At 35.1% G+C, this 21,075-nt stretch overlaps 1 protein-coding gene and 1 long non-coding RNA gene across 19 annotated transcripts; both read left to right on the forward strand.

Annotated features, from left to right (window-relative positions):
• The first annotated feature begins 595 nt into the window (after positions 1-595).
• acot14 (acyl-CoA thioesterase 14) lies at positions 596-15,714 on the forward strand. Of its 18 annotated transcripts, none has more exons than XM_088649825.1 (12): positions 596-835; positions 1,518-1,608; positions 2,607-2,809; positions 3,301-3,400; positions 3,550-3,740; positions 4,128-4,291; positions 4,438-4,557; positions 4,664-4,746; positions 6,810-6,903; positions 6,985-7,065; positions 11,208-11,349; positions 14,740-15,471. In XM_088649825.1, the coding sequence occupies exons 2-12, from the start codon at positions 1,556-1,558 to the stop codon at positions 14,859-14,861; spliced, it is 1,353 nt and encodes a 450-aa protein (XP_088505951.1). In that variant the 5' UTR covers positions 596-835; positions 1,518-1,555; the 3' UTR covers positions 14,862-15,471.
• Positions 15,715-18,056: 2,342 nt separating this feature from the next.
• LOC148679951 (uncharacterized) lies at positions 18,057-20,771 on the forward strand. The gene is made up of 3 exons (XR_015942435.1): positions 18,057-19,365; positions 19,572-19,921; positions 20,247-20,771. It is a non-coding gene; the product is annotated as an uncharacterized LOC148679951 (long non-coding RNA).
• The last annotated feature ends 304 nt before the right edge of the window (positions 20,772-21,075 follow it).

Raw genomic sequence — 21,075 nt, forward strand, 5'->3', positions numbered from 1 at the left:
GAGATATCTTAAGAACAATTTTTAGCTGGATTAGCTTGTCAGATGGTCTTCATAACCATACTTTTTGATGTATCAAAAATATCTGCTAAATATTCTAAATAGAATACACACACACACACACATTATATATATATATATATATATATATATATATATATATATATATATATATATATATATATATATATATATATACTTTTTTAATAAAAATTTATTACATCCTATATTAGCAAAAAGCAGTTATGAAAAAATGAAAAAGTTTTTGTTATAAAAATACATTTTGAAAGATTATGGATAACAAATATACCCTTTTAGTATTAAAATTAACTTTAATATGGGCCACTTTTTATTTGTATTTTTTTTCTATCAAGAATAAGGTCCAAGATTCAGAATAAAAGTTTTACTTGTAGTGACTTCACTTTCGTCATATTGTATGTTTTCTTGCACATGGATGTTAGAATATTGTTTGCATTCATTGAAAGCCTTCTTTGATGGGTTATTTTCAGAATTTATGATGGAATAGCATAGCAGTCAAGATATAAAACAAACAATTAAAAAATGAGCTCATGTATGGGATAACAATACTGGACCTTTTATCAGTGGGGGTTGTGTCTTTCGAACCGACCTCCTGACATACTGGGCCTAGGCTATGTACTGTCTATCTGAGATATTATAACGTTTAGAATTAAAAACACAACAAAAAAAGAAGAAAAAAATGAATGATTTATTCGATTGTTGATATTTCGCCATATTTTCACTTCAAGTCGGAAACAACAGGGCAGGGGCGCTTGGATCGAAGATCTACCGAGAAGCCGAGTAGCATGTTTCAGCCGAGGTATGCGACTTGCGACCTTCCCCCAAATCGTTTTGGCCGGGGGAAGGGATGTTTAGGGGTATAAAACAGTTTGGTATTCAATGTGTGCACGCGAAGTGGTGTGCGATTTGCCTGGGAGTATCAACAACACCAAAACAGGAACGACATCGATTGGGTACGAAACTAGTTATGTTGTCATTTAATAATATCCCCATTCACTAAAATCTATCGCTGTAGTACTTCTACAAGTTACCTTTGTGATGGTGGTGGGCTTGTTTTGCAGTTGTTTTGATCTGTCTCCCCAACAACAAAACAACATGTTAAACTACGATTTATAGTTAAATAATTATAGTTATAAATAATTTAGTTAAACATGTATGTCCCAACTCCTGAAAGAGTTAAAACAAATACCTTTGCCTATGTAAGGACATAAACATGCGTGTCAAAGGTAATGTTTCGTCATCAGCAGTAGCCCTTGCTGCACCGCAGACGACAATAGTAAAATTATATTGTTTTACCTCTAATTTCGTCAAGGTTACATATTTCAATCATTTGGACTTAAGCTTGATACATTTAGTAGTTTTAAACACTTCCGTCTAGGTCTTACAAAAAGTTGCGTGCTACAATGTTTATTTTATTTCCTTTTACACATCGCTATGTTGTAAAGTTTTTTTCATTTATTTAACTTTTTTTTTCTTTTCAGGAATATTTTGATTTACTGTAATCAGTTTATTTTCACAAATGAAACGCTGGTCTACCCTTGTTGGACGTTTCATCATGTTAGCACCAGTTAGGTAACGTAGAAATTTATTTTATTTACTTCTTATAAAAAGTAAACAAAATTCAATGTTTTTTCTGTTACAGATTTTTTTAATGACCGTAACCTATATAGTTTGTGACTAACACAAAAGAAATGTGCCATTTGCTGTAAAGCTTGTGGATTTTGCCTTTCTAGTCTATGACAAATATTAATAGACAGCAATGTGTATTAGCCACTGAATAGCTATTAGTGTGTCAGTTTCAAAAAGGACACAAAAGGATAGCCACAGATGTTTTAAAAAAAGTGGCCCGCCTTGCCTACATGTGACTTCCGAAGCAAGGTTAATGAGGGAAAAACTATTCAAAATTGTTGATTTATTCAATGACAATTTTGACATAACATGTGTTGGCATGCTCATGAGTAGGCATGGGACAAGAACCGTTTTCAAGGTTTAGAAAAGTCAATGTATTTTTTAGGACAACAGCATATCAGCAAAAAAGATATCCAACGATCTTGAGCTGTAAAGAAATCTCTGTTTTTGAGACAAATGAAGACAGCAGAAGTCAATGATTAATTTGAATTATTTAGCCTGAAATGTTTACTGTTCCTAAATAGTTTAAAGGTTTCTCAAAACAAAATATTATGTGTTCAAAGCTGAAAACAGTTTTATTTTTTTACTCCGATTTAAAAATAATATATTTCAGAGCAATAATCACAATACCGTAAAATCGTAATATTTTTATCCAGGGTTATCAGGCCATCAAAATCGTATACTGGCCCATGCCTACTCCATAGAAAATGTCTGAACTTTTCATTGAATTGTTTTGTATGTAAATCAATGACTCAGTCACAAATAATTTTTTTTAACTTTTTAGCTTTTTAAATAATTTTTAATGTCTTAAAGTTAGTTTTAAGTTATATTATTAAACATATCAGCCACTAATAGAAACCAATATGTGAATGGAAGTGTATTCTTAACAGAAACAAGACTTGCAAACAAGACGTTGCTGTCTTTCATTTATTTGTCTCTAGAACTGTGAGCACTGAGAGTAGGAGATGTCCTCTGTTAACTGTTCAGCCATGTCGAGGAATGGTGGACGAGAAAATTCAGATTATCATAAGGAATTTACTGCCCAATCAAGAGGTAACGGTACACTCTCTACATCAGTCTGAAGATAAGGACTTCTGGGAGGCTTTTGGACACTATATCAGTGATAAACATGGAAAAGTAACAGGTGTGTACAACAATCTGATGCATGATTCTTTAAAATTTGAACACTGTAAACATACTCCATGAAAAAAAACAACCCATCTATCTATCTATCTATCTATCTATCTATCTATCTATCTATCTATCTATCTATCTATCTATCTATCTATCTATCTATCTATCTATCTATCTATCTATCTATCTATCTATCTATCTATCTATCTATCTATCTATCTATCCATCTATCCATCCATCCATCCATCCATCCACCTAATAAGAATTGAACATTAATAACCTAAAACAACGGTCCAGAATCCATGTATGACATTATGACTACATATATCCTGTTAAAATAGTGGCACAACCTTACGTTATGATAAATAACTTGTTTGACTATTTAAAGATCATATTAAAGTAAGGATTTGGTTTTAGATTTTCATTTAATTTAATTTAGATTTTCCAGCTGGACACCAAAAAGTGCAATGAATGACATTTGTATGTATCCTGTTGAAATAGTGGCAAAAGATGAAAGTTTGGGAGGCACGTATGAAGGCACAGAGCAGATGGGTTTGCTGTGGAGCCTAAGGCCTGTCCCAGGAAGTAGACCTGCTCTCAGGTAAGTTATTGTAGAATGATGGTGGATTTACTGTAGTGGGTTTTACAGAGTTTAAATACGCCTTTCGCAAATTAATTCAAATTGAGAGGCAAAAGTCATGTTTATTCCAATACTTTCTCTTTGTTTTCCTTCGTCTGTTTTTATTGAAGGTTGCGCAAGAAGAATGTACTCACACCGATGGTAGTTAACATATCAGTCTACAGTGGGCATCTGTCTCAAGGATTCAGTCAGACCTCTGCGCTGGCCAGGACTGTCACAGAGCGCTGGTACATGGCACCAGGTGTACAGAGGGTGGACATAAGAGAGAACGGAGTTCAAGGAACCTTATTTCTTCCCCCAGGTATAAAACAATCCACACATGTATACATTTAAATATGCCTCTTCTAAGATGTATTTATTTCTTTGTTTGGTGATATTTACGAAAGGCAAGATTGTCAGAGTGAAAAGGTTGGTTTGGTACCAAAATCCAGATTTGCTTTTTTGTTTGTTTGTTTGGTGCCACTTAAATACCAAAGCTGTCAACTGAAATAAAGCCTGTCGGAATTTCTTTTTAATTTGAAGGAATCAACAGGCCACATAATTTGTACATGCAAGTTATATGAGTTGGTGATAGGGCATGACATGCAAAAATCAGAAGTTGTATTTTGCCAGATTTGATCATATTTCTGTAAATGAACTTTAATTTTTTTAATTAGTTTGCAAATAATCTGCTGTGTGTCTTTTTTAGGCCCTGGGCCATATCCAGGAGTGCTGGACCTATGGGGAGGAGGTGGTGGATTGATTGAATATCGCTCTGCTCTGCTTGCATCTCATGGTTTTGCATGTATGGCACTTGAATACCTCGCTCCAGCAATGCTGAAATTGACTGATGTTAATAATACATACTTTGAGGTAAATGCTTCTGCTTCAGTGCTGATCCTGCTTCCTTGGATCAGCTTTTGTAATTTAATTTCATTATCAATGTATTTTGTGTGCGTTTTCCACTTAGCCAGGTCTTTTTTAACTTTGTAATTATGTGTATATGTGTGTTCCTGTAGAAAGCATACCAGATCTTGCAAAATCATCCATTAGTACAGAAGGACAAGATGGCAATGCTAGGGTTGAGTTTTGGAAGTGCCATCACATTCAGTATGACTGCCTACTCCAGAGTCATTAAGGTTTACTTGCCCAAATATACATTTTATATGTACAGTATCTACATTCGTAGCTGTTCTTATTGTTGAATGTAATTTTACTTTTTTAAACATGTAGTTTTGCTTGTAGCCCCAGTGTTGTGTGTGTATCAGTGGAAGTCATGTGGTTCCTGTTGATAAATGCCTCTTCAAAGTCATTGAGGACTTCACAGGGTAAGTGGATCTTATTCCCTAAAGTTTTGATGTGTTTGCTTTGTGCTTTCTTTTCATGCATTAATTGTATTAGCATATAATTATTATTATTTGCTAAGCATTATTTTGCTTTGCTTTTGCTACAATTACTAGTCATCCACTATAGTGATGTAGCTAGTGATAGCTATTTAGGACCATTAAACCAACAATCGGAGCTTGGAACAAGCTGCTGGGAGCAGATAGTGACAAAACATTTTGTTAAGCTAAATATTTATTCTATTTCTCAAAACAATTAGTCATTTGTGCACATCATAGTAGCAGTTTCTCATTCCTTCCAACAAATTGCAAATACTTTTGGACATGCATCAATTGCTTTCATACAACTCTGCTGTTTTATAACATTATTACTTTCTTATGCCATGTCAGTCAAAATTAACTAAACTTGTAAATGCTGAATATTCAGTCTAAATATTCTTCAGTTTGAACTACTTAGTTGCCTCCAGACCGGGAGAATTCCCGGTTGGCCAGTCAGGTTTTTTTGGCAGCAAGGGCTGGTGTCCCTAGCTGCTTGCACTCTCAGCAGTCGCACTTTTTTCATATATTTATTTATTTTTTGACCATAGCCTCTCTTTTTATTCATTATTTCGCCACAGCTCCACTATTTTTATTTATTTTTATGCAGCCCCGTGAGCAAAATGCAGCCTGCAGGTTAATGATGATGTAACTATCATTCGACCCCAAACAGCAGCACCTTGGTGAATATAAGAATTCTAATAATTCATATTAATGATTACATCTACTCAATGAAAATCAGATGATTCACTACATTAATAAACCTGACATAACTTGATCAGAAATCTAAAAAGGGTAGAAAAAAAATAAGCCATCAATAGAAATGAATACTGTGGTTAAGTCTAGCTGATAACAATGCAATATTTATTTTTATTCCAAACGCACCAGCGTAACAGCGCCGTTGGGATCCAGTGGTCAGCACGTTGCATTACGCTGACCCAAGTTCAAACCTCACTTGAGTAATTTATTTATTTATTTATTTTTTATTTTTATAGTTAAGACATTTAATACTGTTCTGAAGCAGCTGTGTTCTTGAAAAGACGTGATGGTGTCATTAGAAACTGAATTGAAAATGACGTTATTTTAATATAGTCAGTCGTGAACTGAGGTGGGCCGGTCTAAGGCTTGAAACTCCAGGGCTGAAAAGGAGTCCCACACTGACCCTGTCTTACAGAAAGAAGGTCTGGTTGATGTTGTTTGCCTGCCAGTTTTACAGAAAGATTGCCTGCCTGATGTTGTTTGCCTGCCATTTTTTAGTCATATAATGCATATCCAGAATATAAAATTCATATTAATCCTTTAAATAATTTACTTGAATTATTACTATTGTAACGTGAAGAGACTTTCAACCAGCACAACAAAAATGTTTATGAAGACAATCACCTATTGAACCTTTAAGATATAGTATTGGGCATTTGATTTTCAATGCGTTGTCAGCAGAAAACCAATCAGAATAGATTAGACCATCTGTCCAGCCAGAGAAGAGTGTACTTTTCCAAATGAAGGAGTTTAGAGAGATCATTTGAAACACTTTGAGAAATTAGGTGATACACTAGTCTATTATGAGAAAACAAAATGTTTTTTTTTTTTTTTTTTACATTTGAATGCATAAAAACCTCTTTAGCAGATCCACAAAGCAAAATTTGGATTTTTAACGACAAGCATTTTTAACAAAAAAATAATAATTTTGTAATATCTGACTTATATAATTCTATAATAGTTCTTAATATCCACAGTATTAAAATAATCATATTTAGTATTCTGAGTGTTTGAGTGAACTCAAATAGCAGATTTAATTTTCATTTTGTGTGTGTACAGATTGATTAACCAGTAAATTTAACAGATATAAGCAACTAATGAACTGATTTGTCTTGCTAATTAAACATTTAATGGTATTAAATGTTTTTGTTGTGTAGTATTCTTTCAGAAAGTGAATAAATCCTCTCATATCAGGCACTTACAGTGAATGACATTGAATAAACAGCAACACAAAATGTGAATGTTCATTGCAGTCTTGTGGATAAAGTGCCAGTGAATGAGGACAACCACTTAATACACAGAGACATGCTCTTGCCGATTCCCTCAGACCCAGCTTTCAAAGTAGACGTAAGTCTGACTTCAGTATGTTTTTCTTTTCAGTTTTTTTCTTTTCTTTTCGTAAACATCAGTTGTGTTTTATCTTTTCAGGTTGGGAGAATAAAGTGTCCTCTTTTGTTGGTAAATGGAACTGATGATCAGAATTGGCCTACTGTTGAATCTGCTGAAGACGTGAGTCATTTGTATCCTTGTATGCATGTTAATTAATTAGTTTATTTATTTTAAAGTTGCCACTCCAAGTCATGTCAAATTCCATGACTTTCACTGACCAAAAAGCTGATTTGAGCAGTGCCTCCAGAATTGTTTGATTCTGCGAATGCTAAATGCTGCAATATTTAGAGGACCTTGCAATTTTTACTGATGCAGATTTCTCGCAAATTTTGGCCACACTATAAAAAAAAAATATCCATTACTAATATTTTTCTGTATTTTTTGATTTGCCTGAAACGCTCAATCGTGCGTGTTATTCGCATAATTTGCGCCTCATTTGTGCAAATAGCACCCCAGGATGTCTAATTGCATCTTTGCGTTGACTTAATTTGAACACTTCATCCCCCGTAATGTCATGTTTCCACTGGTGTGGAAGCACAGTGTAGTGAGTAGGGCTGCACGATATTGGGAAAAAAATGTCATTGCAATAATCTATTTTTTCTGCAGTGCATATTGCGATATTGAGGATAATTTCACCAAATTACTGGATTATCCTAAACTTGATTTTTGTAAAGGTGAGCGTCTCCATAAATTATAATAAACCAGTCAGAAGTTTGATAAAAAGGAGCACATATGCAAGTGAAATAAACAGTGATTTATAGTTGTCTGGGAGTATACAGATGTCACCACTTTAATATGTCTATGTTCACAATGCGAGGCTAAGTGCTCAAATCAGATTTCCAGTGTAAACAGATCACAGTCATTGAGTGACCGATAACTAATGTGTGTACTGTATGAAGCACGTTGTGAGATTATGCTTAATATGATTATTGCCCTTTCCACAGACAACTGTGGTGTAATTCATGAACTGCAAGGGGTTGTCCTGCTACTACTAATGTGTATTTCGCCATTTGAATCCTAAAATAAGCCTCTTGTGATTGAAAATGCTGAGATTGAAATCATTTGTGATTTTTGACAATCACGGTGTGCGTTTTTTAGGATCACTGGTGTAGTGAACTCATCAAGGGTTAATGAGCAGCCGCAGACTGCAGAACTGTAAAGGTGGAGTTGGTTTATCTCTGTTTGCAGAGTTATTTCAGTTCACTTCGTTATAAACAACAGGCATGTGCAGAAGGGAGGTTTGGGTGCTTGAGCACCTGCCCTTTTTTTCACTCTGAGAGAAAGTTCATCCTTAAAATGAAAGTGCTCCTTCCTTTACACACAAATCCTCTATTCACAACACTCCCCCACGCTCTTCAGCTTTGCGATCAACCCGTGCCCCAATCGCTAACTAGATTGGCTAACAAGCACCAGTTTTGCCTTCAATAATCTTTTTCAAAACGAACAACCAACTTTCTGTGGTGCAATTTTAGAATGCTGCTGAGGAGTATATGATGTTTGCAGCTTAGAATGAAGACTCATGTCACTCAAAGATTATGTAAAAGTCACATGAAATCCTACAAAACCATTTTCACTGCGGTCGGATTTCAAAACATCAGATATGTGTAGATTTAATACTACAAAAATACTACTGAAAGTGGCACAAATCTGAATTGAAATGATCAGATTCCATGCGGTTTGAGCTGTTCAAGACATAAACAGATCTGAGTCACATGTGGGCGAAAAAATCTGATTCAGGCCACATTTGCCTGCAGTTTGAACGTAGCCTACGTTCCCTCTGCCACCATGTTTGTTGTTGCTGCAGAAGTATTAAGTGCGCCTGCTGCCTTTAACCATAGATTTTCAGCTTTGCCTTTATACAATACTAGATAGGATGGTACTGTGTGTGTACACCTTATGTGATGTGTTCAATTAAAATATCATTTTGTTTGGTTGTTTAGGTTTTCTTAGTAAAAACCATGCTTTTACACTATACTGTATGTTTTAGAAAAGATACAATACATGGGGAGAAGCATAGCCCTAGGCTGCAAAAATGAAGCAAATCTACGAATTAAGTTCTTTACCCTTATTGTGCCGTTAGGGTGAAAAAAAAAGTTTAATTTTTAAATTCTTTAGTTTTATTTAGAATATGAAGAAATCTTAAAATATGCAAACAAATGATCACATCCAACACAGATGGTAATGGCATTCGTTAAAACAACACAGGACAAGTTGTGTTTATTAAAAGCTATTCAAATGTCTCTCATTCCTCACGAATATATGTTCGTAATGGAACAACGAAAAAGGGTTTTGATACTCACTCAGCATGCATGGTGTAACCGTTTTCGAAGTCTGTCTGATTTGTTTCACTGCAGGCTAATGTGATATGCATACAAGATTGACATTTAATACTGAATGAACTTGTTTTGACCATCATGGCGATGTTATTACCTCAAATCTTAAATGTGCACACACTGCAAGATATGATAACTGCTGCATAGCACACACTACAAAATAATATAAAGATTATTGTGCCTGATGGAGCAATATTCAGATACACAAACTAAATCAAATACACTCAAATTACATTTGCTGTTTGTTCAAATTAACTTAAAATTAAAATTAACAGTCTTTTGCTCAATCGATTTAAATGTGTAAAAAATAATAAAATAACATATTTTATTAGTTTTTTACATTTCGTGTTGTTTCAACAACCAGCTGAGAGGCCAACCATGTGAAAAATCAGCTGATTCTGGTCTCTGGCTGATCGATTGGTAGGGTTGGGCAATGTCGAACAATTTGGCATTGTACCATGTCTAATTTAAAACATCGCGATGGACGATAGCATCGTCATTGTAGGCATTCATTAATGATTAATTAATTCACAACAAATTAATTATTTGTAGCCTACCATTTCAATTACCTGACCCACACGGTCTTTGTTTTTCCCATACCCAAATCATAAATAAATAAAGATAAGCTACACACGAATTACCACTTGCCAATCACATTTTCTTTGGGACTCTGGCATAAATAGGCAGAGTGATCTGTGTTGTTATAATGGCGTCAACAAACTTGGTTAGTAATAAATGGTGCACAACCAAACGAAACCAACCAACAGTATCTGAGGTTTCCACTAAAATTACTGAGTACAAGCGTAAAAGCGAAAGATTAAAGCAGTGCACTGACACTGTGACACATTACCTGATAGATTCAAAAGACCGAAGAGTCTTTAGATAGAGACAAGATTAATTAAATATCATGTTTGATAACGATAGTGAGACGCAATCCAGCGGTACATCCTTGATAAAGTGTCCAACGTGCACTGCTCTCCGGGGTTTTGTGCTGGAGCTCAGTGAGACACCAGTGTGGACGTGCCATTTTAAAACTAAGGCATTTTAGTTTAAATGAGGCCGTGTATATTTTTCGCGAGCGGGTTGGTGCTGTGACAAGGGTGGGGAAGAGGACTGCGATGCTGACTCAGCATTGTGATGTCTATTGGCCATCAGCGATGGACGATGATTGCATCGTCTATCGACCTAACCCTATCAATTGGTGTATGTCTAATATGAAGTAAGTTAAATTTAAAATGACAAAAAAACACTCTGATATTCCATGATTTGGACAAACAATATATAGATTTCTCTGACTTTCAATGTCTGGAATAAAGGTTCCATGAAATTTAATGGCCAAGGCTTCATTAAAGGTTGATTGTGTATGAAACCTTAAAATGCAATATAATATAATGATAATAGTATAATAATAGTAATATATAGGATAATATATGGCAATATTAACAAAGGACAGTAGACCAATTTTTTGTTTGTAAATATTTGATATTTCTGTAATATATTTTCTCTTTGATTAGATAATTAAACTTTAATCAAAACTTAGAAATGTAGATATACCCTGGTGGATTTTCCATTTTTTTGTGATAATTTTGCTGTTTTGATCAATTTTTGTTAAAGGGAAACTTCAATTGACCCAAAAATGAAAATTCTGCCATCATTTACTCACATTTGACTTGTTCCAAATAAGTTTTTTATACCCATTAAAAGATTTAATCTCAATGCCATTTAAGCAAAACATTAAACCTTTTTTATTCAAGTTCACTTTTAACAGGCTGTCTATTTTTTTTTTAACTCGCAAAAACAAAAGGAGATATTCTGATGAATGTTGGTACCCAAAAAAGTTCTGTTTACCTTTGAAATATCAGTTAACTATGTAGTGTTCACACATTTAAATTAAATTAGAGCCTTGATATATGATTCATTTACTCACAGATTGAGATGATGATGGAGAAAGCAGGAAATCGACACCTGCTGACGGTCTTGACATACCCTGATGCTGGTCATCTGATTGAACCTCCATACACACCTCACTTCAGAGCAAGTAACTTCATCCTGTATGACACAAAGAAGAAAGGTAAGCATGTGTGATCCATTGTTGCATCTATTTTCATTTTTTCATATCCACCATTTTCCTCACATGACGTCTACATTAAATTAGGAACTGCACTTTCGGATTGGGTAACTTCCATTTAGATAAACTGAAACTTTTAAATAATAAGGCTGTGTTATGATATTTAATATACTCTAAGGCTACATTTTCACGATAATGCCAAGAATTGAATAGTTTTCTGTTGCATTTCATACTGTTTCTTACATGCACAACATTGCCCGGATAATATGAATTTACAAATATCAAATACCTGCAAAAACGACCAAAAATGCTGTATTACATATGCCCAGCCAGTTTTTGCCATTGTCATCTTGTTAGTAAACAGTACATATAGGAAAAGGATAACATGTCTGGAGCAGCTCAGGGTATTGGTATGCATTTAGAATTTGATATTTACATATGAAGCGTATCTGCTGTCGAATGTAATATTGGTGAAGTAAATCCATGTTGCATTAGCAAACTCTTAAGTGGTGGAAAGAGTACTTAAAAATCATACTCAAGTAAAAGTACTATTACTTAGCCCAGGGGTGTCCAAACTACGGCCCGCGGGCCATCTGCGGCCCGCAATCAATTTTGTGGCGGCTCGTGTGACTTTTTAAAAATAGAATCTGGCCCGCTATACAAAAATAAACGTAATTCAATAAATAACCACCAGGTGTCGCTATGACATGCCTTCAAATAGGCAGCAGTTCCTGTTATGAAGTAAAACAAACTGAACAAACTGAAGGAAACATAAATGACAATCACGTTTTGGCGAGCCATGGCACAACCAAGAAAAAGGAAAATCAACAGTGAGTGCAGGAAATTTCAGTCACAATGGGGGAAAGAATATTTCTTCACAGAGGTCAGTGGAATATGTGTCTGTTTAATTTGCTAGGAATCAGTTGCAGTAATTAAGGAATATAATATTAAAAGACATTATGAAACAAAACATCAGGCCTTCAGCTTTTACACTGGTACCGAATGAGATCAAAAAGTAAAACAAATAGCAGCTGCCCTATCAGCTCAACAACAGCAGTTTTTTTCGTAATAATAAAAGTGCAAGAACATTCTAGCTCAGCTTATCGCACAGCAAAGAAAACCCTTCAGTAAAGGAGAATTTATATAGGAGTGTCTGATAAGTGTTGCAACAGTAATTTGCCCAGAGAAGATTCACGATTTTTAAACAGCAAGTTTTTCTAGAAACATAGTTGGACAACAAAATAATTCCATAATACACACACACACACACACACACACACACACACACACACACACACACACACATATATATATATGTCTGTGTGATGTATGTAAAATTTGGCCCGGGACGTTTTTTATTTTGCATCTGGCCCTTAGCCCAAAAAGTTTGGACACCCCTGACTTAGCCCTTTCAAAAGTAGTCAAGAGTAGTGAGTTTTACCCTGTAAACGCTTGTAGATGTGTGTAAACGTAATATTCTGTAGTGCATTTACTTATTGCCTAGCAAACAAATTGCAATGTCCCCACAACATTATGTTGACGTCTTGTGCCTGCTGGGTGTTTAAGACCATTTCGGTCATTATACAGTAAACATTTGTCATCTTTTCATCCGTGACATGCATCTGAACAGTCTGGGTCACTGCGTGTAAAAATGCTGGACATCTTCTTGCACACTTTTAATTCTTCCCAAAGGTTTGCTGCATTTATAAACCACCCATGTCTTTATGTAGTTCATTATGATGCGATTTACCAATCTATGTGTGATTTTGATTGGACAGGAATCACTAGTCTGATTTTTCGAATCCCCATAGACAAAAAAATATATAGTGACTGCAGGTTGAAGGAAAGTAGTGGAGTAAAAGTACCCATACCAGTAAACATTTTTAAAACTACTGAAGAAAAACTCAATTACAGTAATTTCAGTATTTGTAATTTGTTACTTTACACCACTGAAACTCGACTAACAAAATTGCCATGTGTGCCTCCCTTCTTAAGTATGATTAAGTTACCCTTCTCTTTAAAATCAATAAAATGGTGGTGGTCTAAAAAACTTCCACTTTGAAATCCATTTTAAATTGTATGCATTTTCAGTCCCCAAAATGCTGTTAAATTAACTGACAAAATCCATAAAGTTATTGCATTCTGCCTGAAAACGTATGTAAATGGCCCCTCAGTCTATAATATAGCTGTGGAAAGACTTTTTAGTTTTATTGCAACACAATCTGATGGCAATTCGTAACTTTTAGTGGTTAATTCATTTGAATTCAGACAATCTAATCTGTAACATTTTAATATGATTTGCTTATCCCCAATGACGGTTGGGTTTAGGGGCAGAGTTGGATGCGACACCTCCTTTTTAAATTCGCACATTTTTGTGTGATTTAATTCAAACGAATTAGCCACTATACAGCCAAAACCTAAAACAGTTGTGTTTTCTTGTGAGATTTCCAGGCTGGGCTATTTATGATCCTGCTGCAAGTAATAATACACTTAAATAATACACTTTATATTTTATAGTTTAATGGAAGTTACTTCAATAATTCACACAAAGCGTCATGGCACAATGGAAAAAGGTGGATTGAATTGGTATATTTCACAAAATTTGTTTACCATTTACTCTACCTCCAGAAGTCCAAAAACACTGAGAGTTTATTTCTTCTGGTAAACACAAATTGCACTAAACAATTAATTTGTGAGTTGGAATGATATCTATTTATGAGTCCTATGAGATCACTCACTAATTCAAATGATTTATTCAGAGCGAGTCTCTAGTAAATGATTCAAAGATTCAAATGATGCGTTAATAGTGACTGTCCAGTCAAGGATTTTACTTATTCAATTGATACATACACAGTGAGTATCCAGTAAATGATTAACAGATTCAAATGACCTGTACTGAGTGAGTTTCCAATAAAAAACACATTTTCAAATGATCTGTACAGAGTGTCTCTAGTAAATGATTCACTGATTTTACAAACTGATCCCAATGGGTTTCAGCTTGTGAATGTGGTTTCACAATTTCACTTAATGTTTCACTTTAATTAATAAATTAAAAATCAAGTACTTATGTACTTTGACTCATGTACTATTGAGAAGGAGGACTTTATAATTCTACTGGAGTAATATTTTATTTGGCTGACTGATCTGTGCTGATTTACTTTAATTGTCTTGTACTAAGTGACTAATTTTTGTATTTTGTCCACCACTGCATTCCCCAAAATATAATCTATTGCGTACAACAGAATAAAGAAACTCGTACAGTTTTGAAACATGTGGAAGGAGAGTGAATGATGTCAACTATTATTTTTTAAATCATTTGTCTCTTTAATTCTTCTCAAATGTGCATGTATCTGTTTGAATTTACATCTGAATGTTGTTTTGTTGTTTCTGCAGTTGTCATGCTGTGGGGTGGACAAACTAAACCACATGCATACGCTCAAGAGGACTCATGGAAGAAGATTTTAGCATTTTTACAAGAGCACCTCTACAGTTCAAACGTTAAGGCCAAACTGTAATTCCTTCATTTGAAACTGTGCTGTAAAGTATGACCAACTATATTTCAAAATGCTGTTAAATGCAATGATGATGCTGCCAGTACTTGATGTTACATTTCACTTTGGTACTTGTATTGAATAAAAGAGGATCTAAAGTATATTTTTAAGTAATACTTTTGTAGCAGACACATGTCATAATGCATTATTAATGATTGTAATAATTATATATGTATAAAGAAACGAGTCATTACATGGTTGTGGTAACATTGCCAAATAAATGTATTAGATTTTGTTTGTAGAGAAAGATACTTAGCCTTAATTTTGATACTACATTTTCTGCTTCTGTAACAACAATCTACCTCAGCTTAAAAATAAAAGCATAAATAATAATTTGAGATTATTTCATCTAATTTAGTTGGAGAACAATAATGTCTATTTTCTAAAGTGAGTATAATGATTGTGAGTGTTTTAAACAGGAAATTATGTATGCAATCCAGAAGATTTGAAATAATTTGGATGAATTTGAAAGTTTTTGCTATAACAGAAGTATGTTTTATTTGTACTTATGGTGAATCGCTGAATGAGTGACTGTCATAGTATTTATGGATGTAATTAAATATTGAATAATTAACTTGTATGAGTTGTAAATGCAAAGAGTTTGCACATTTCTTTACTGATGAGATAATATCAGAAAGGCAATCAGCTCATCCAATCAGCCAAATTATGCTGACATCAGACAGGATCAACCTCTTAAGTCATGGCAATTGGTGGTACAATTTTGAAAGAGATCGTACAGGTTATGAAAACATTAACCTGAAGATCTGACACACTCCACACATAATTTTTTAAAACGATTAAATTGTTTAGAAACAGATCTCCTAAAAGTGGTAAATGCTTCACTTCTTTCTGAGACTTTTTCAAACTCCCTTAAAACTGTAATTGTTGTCAGCGACAATAGCCTAGTAGTACTGTGGGCTGACATATAGCACTGTCGTGCTCATGGCGACCCGAGTTCAATTCCCAACTTGAGGTCCTTTGCCGATCATTCCCTTCTCTCTGTTCCCAATGCTTTCCTGTCTGAAATATCTACTGGCCTTTTATAAATAAAGAGAAAACCCCCTAAAAATAATTATAAAATTCTGTAGTTGTTAAACATCTTTTTAAAAAAAGCAACCTACATAACACCTTATTGAACAACTAGAGATCGATTTCAAATCTCCCTGTCATTGGCAAAATTATTTAAAAAGTTGTTTTAACCAGGTTAATGAGTTCTTAAAGGGATGTTTAGACAATTTTCAATCTAGTTCATAGTACAGAGAGCGCATAAATCAATGATATTCCACTGAATACAGATTCAGGCAAACAAACAGTGCTGGTATTGCTTGATCTAAGTGCTTTATTTGACACTGTCGATCACAGCATACGTCTTGATAGGTTGGAAACTATGTTTTGGTATTAATCATCAGTTGGCAACATTAATCCTTTAGATAGGCTTGTACAAAAAAGTTTCTGGCTTTTATATGGAATTCTGTAGTGTAGCAGCAGATTATAGTGTGTGCATAAAGACTTACTATGTTTACTATGTTTAGAAAGCTGAGCTGCTTATTTTGATTTTCTCAGACACATCAAAATAAGTTTGCTAAGGGTTCTCTCACACACCCACATACTCCTTATAGATGGCAGAAACTACACCTTTTTCACACTGCAAATGATCAACAGTAAACATTTTATATTTTAACTAAAATGTTCACTTCTTGCAAACAGGGAAAACCAGCAACAATCAAGAATGCATGGTGTCATGGCTTTGCAAGAAAAAAATTGCATTATAATAAAAATCCACTGGACAAAAAATGGTCACGAACAATAATTAATTATAATAAAAGCATTTTAAAAATAGGTGTCAAAATAAGGTTTGTCACCAAAATCATTCCACTTACTGAAAAACAGAAAGTTGCGGCCAAATTAGGACTCAAAATCTATATCCTCAACAGCAAACAAGGGTTAACGAAACAGTTGAGTGTGTTTTCACTATATAAATCAGAAAATGTATCACCATAACATTTAGTTTTGCTTGTGACATTGTAAAATGACAGTTTATCATAAAAAGATATGAGGGGGTTGTAATTTAATCTTTTAAATATAAATGTATTTGTGTATATTTAAAATAAAACAATTTTATTTATTAATTTAAAAGGAAATTGAATGTCCAACAGAATGAACCCCAGACTTTCCTCTGCCCAGACATTTTCTACAGCTCCTCTAGATGGATCCCAAAGTGTTCCCAGACAAGCATACAGACATAGTCTCCTCAAGTATATTACCTCTAGTATGTTCTGGAGGAACACTTACCCAGGAAGGTGTCTATGAGGCATCAGAAAAAGATGTCAGAGCCACCTTAGCTGGCTTTTCTCATTTGGTGAAGAAGAAGCAGCTCTTCCCCGTGAGTGACAGAATTCCTGAACCCTGCAAAAGAAGCTCATTTCAGCTACTTGTAATCAAGATTCATGACAATAAGTGAGAGTAGTAATGTAGATTTGTAAGATTTTCTAAGATACCTGAACTGCTGGGGGCGAGGCAGTGGCGCAGTAGGTAGTGCTGTCGCCTCACAGCAAATGGGTCGCCGGTTCAAACCTCGGCTCGGTTGGCGTTTCTGTGTGGAGTTCTCCCTGCCTTCGCGTGGGCTTCCTCTGGGTGATCTGGTTTCCCCCACAGTCCAAAGACATGCGGTACAGGTGAATTGGGTAGGCTAAATTGTCCGTAGTGTATGAGTGTGTGTGTGAATGTGTGTGTGGATGTTTCCCTGAGAGGGGTTGCGGCTGGAAGGGCATCCACTGCGTAAAAAAGTGCTGGATAAGTTGGCGGTTCATTCCGCTGTGGCAACCCCGGATTAATAAAGGGACTAAGCCGGAGACGACCTAACCTGGAGATGACAAGCTGCCTTTTTCCAGTCAAGCACCATGGCCTCGGTGATGATTCTAATCCCTGCTGCGTCACACTTGGCAGCAAACCATCCCAGCGCACGCTGCAGATCCTGATCTGATAAAGCCAACAGGACATCTGCATTAAATTCCATGGTCTCCAATCCAGACCACTTCTTCCCTATAGCTGCAAACTTCTGGTCCGGTCATACAGAGATCAGATCAGACCTGTGGACTGGACAGGCAAATCCTCAAGCACACAAGAGAAGGTATAGAACTTTCCAGGCCTGGTAGGACTCCTCCTTCATCTTGATGGCATCTATTACTTCCGGAGTCCACCACACAGTTCATGGGTTGCCCCCTCAATAGACACTAGAGCGAATGCCCTTCAAGCTGCAACCCAGTACTGAGAAACATCCATAATCTCTCACATACACACTCATACACTACGGCTACATTTATTTACTCAATTCACCTATACCACTACCACTGAGCCACCATGCCACTTGTTAATACCTAATGTAATATATTATTCTAAATCATTTAAATTGTTTTTCTTTTATTTAGGTGATTGAAAACAGGGATGTTTTTACAAATAAGGAGTTGGCGGGTTAACAGCTCAAGTGCTTCAGTGACGCTTCTGTTCAGTCAGCGTCTTGAGCTTATAATTTATCACATTACAAACACATCAATCATTCTCAAAAAATTACAAGTATTACATGTTTACAGCATTGCATTTTTACAAAGATAACGTGTGTCTACATTCTCACTATTTTACAGAGTAGAGATGTAAGACACGAAATGGATGTAGCAACATTGTTGTGTGACATTCACAACATGACATACTAGACAGATTTTTTTGTGTGTTTGCTTGCAACTATAGCCTTTTTTCTGCTTATTTTCTATTATTAGTATATTTTTTAAATGTAATATTAACTATTGCCTATTAATTTAACATCTGCTTGATTAAAATGAAATAAAAAAGAAAAAGAATACATTATCTAACTTTATTTTAAACAAAATAATATACAATGGATTTGTTTTAGTATTATCAAAAGGTGCAAATTTAAGATATAACATTATGAAGTAAGTGATTTAGTTTTAAATGACAAATGTCAGGCATAGGCTTTGTGTAACAGGATATTGCTCCTGCTCAAGTTTTCTGCATTCCTAACAGAGCCATACTGCTGCAGACCAGGCTTTCTCTTGACTAGATAAAGGACTAAGTTGGCAGCATAAGTTAGCTTTCTAAGCTACTCCTTGCCCCGGCCACATCGAGTTCAAAACAGGAAAAATATATATATTTCACCCAACAGGACACGTATTTCCATGTGTTGATCCTTCCTCGACATGTTGCTTTTATAAGGGTCAGGTCGGCAGTACAAAAATCTTACTTTATGGACTTGCTCTGTCTTCACAGGTTTTCATCAAGGACGTGGAGGGTGCTCTCTCAACTCAATGTATGGTGAGAAACCGCATCACAATTATCTTGGTAACTCTAATTTTGGGTCAGTCGGATCAACTGGAGGTGCACAGGGACATGATGCTTTCACATTTCAGTCAATTGTGGATTTGGGTCAATAAACAGACGAGAAAGCTCTGTCCGTGTAGAGCAGGGGTCACCAATCTCGGTCCTGGAGGGCCGGTGTCCCTGCAGGGTTTAGCTCCAACTTGCTTCAACACACCTGCCTGGATATTTCAAGTATGCATAGTAAGACCTTGATTAGCTGTTCAGGTGTGTTTGATTAGGGTTGGAGCTAAGATCTGCAGGACACCGGCCCTCCAGGAACGAGTTTGGTGACCACTGGTGTAGAGCATCTATTTCCTCTGGATTGAGCTGGACTCCATGATTATGCGTTTCACTATCAAAAGCTTAGTGCTTGAAATTTAATTTAAAAGAAAAACAGTGGTCCCACTAAAACTATTTCAGAGGCTCTCATATGATATCTCAAGCCAATTTCACACTGCTGGGATTGCTGCATATGAGATCACTTCAGACATAAAATGAAATGTGTGTGAAGGGAAAAACATTCCCTGAGTAGATTAAGTCTCTGAATGATTTCAGCAGCTAAACATAACCTCTAAAATGTCTGCATAAACTCACACAGCTTGCAGTCTTTCAATCACAAACAAACAAACAAACACACACACACACACACACATGTTTGTTTTTGTGAAAAGTGGGGACATTACATAGGTTTCCATTCATTTTATACTGTCCAAACTGTATATTGTATTGCCCTCACCCCACCCCACCCCTAAACCCAACCATCACAGGAGACTGTGTGCAGCTTTACTCTCTGATTAAACTCATTCAGTGTGATTTATAAGCATTTTGAGAAATGAGGACGTCACCAATGTCCTCATATTTCACCTCCTTTTTGTAATACCTGTGTCATACCCATGTCATTATACAGATTTGTGTCCTGATATGTCACAAAAACACGTACACACACACACACACACACACACACACACACACACACAGAGTATATCAATTAAAATAAACACTGGAACATAAAACACAAAAGTCTTATATGTTTAGGAACAGGATCCAGTAGGATCCCATTAAAATTAAGCCATTCCATGGTGTAAAACTCGACTATGTAGATTAACACTTTTTAAGAACACGCAAACAAAAAAATACCGGCATCACATACTTTTAAATAAATTAACTTTAATTGTATCATATATTATCATTTTAATCAAATTTACTGACTTACAACTAGGAGAGAACCCACTGATATGGTTTTAAAGCATGTCATGTTTACAGAATAAAGAACTATTTAAATCCATTCATTCAGAAAATTCCTAAACCTTTTGTACCTTCACCACACATTACAGATACAGATGTACACACATGAACATTTTTTACATGTTTAAAGTATTAAGAATGAATAAATCTATTTTATAAACTCGATTTAACTTTATATACATTGCCAACTTTACACAACTTTTTTTAAGTCACAGAAACCTTACTACAGGCTGCTACAACTAATTATACTACGTTGTCTGATCCAACTTTGTATTATAATTTTTTTCATTTACAAAAACATTAAATGAAATTGCAGTGGTCTTTGTATGTTATGGATATAAACAGTGCATATTAACCATATACAGTTGAAGTCAGAATTATTAGCCTCCTTTTGTTTTTTTTTCTTTCTTTTTAAAAATATTTTACAAATGATGTTTAACAGAGCAAGAACATTTTTAGAGTATGTCTAATAATATTTTTCCTCTGGAAAAAGTCTTATTTCAGCTAGAATAAAAGCAGTTTTTAATTTTTTAAAAACATTTTAGGGTCAAAATTATTAGCC

The sequence above is a fragment of the Danio rerio genome, chromosome 4, assembly GCF_052040795.2.
Source record: "Danio rerio strain M-AB ecotype USA chromosome 4, GRCz13ab, whole genome shotgun sequence".
NCBI lineage: Eukaryota > Metazoa > Chordata > Actinopteri > Cypriniformes > Danionidae > Danio > Danio rerio.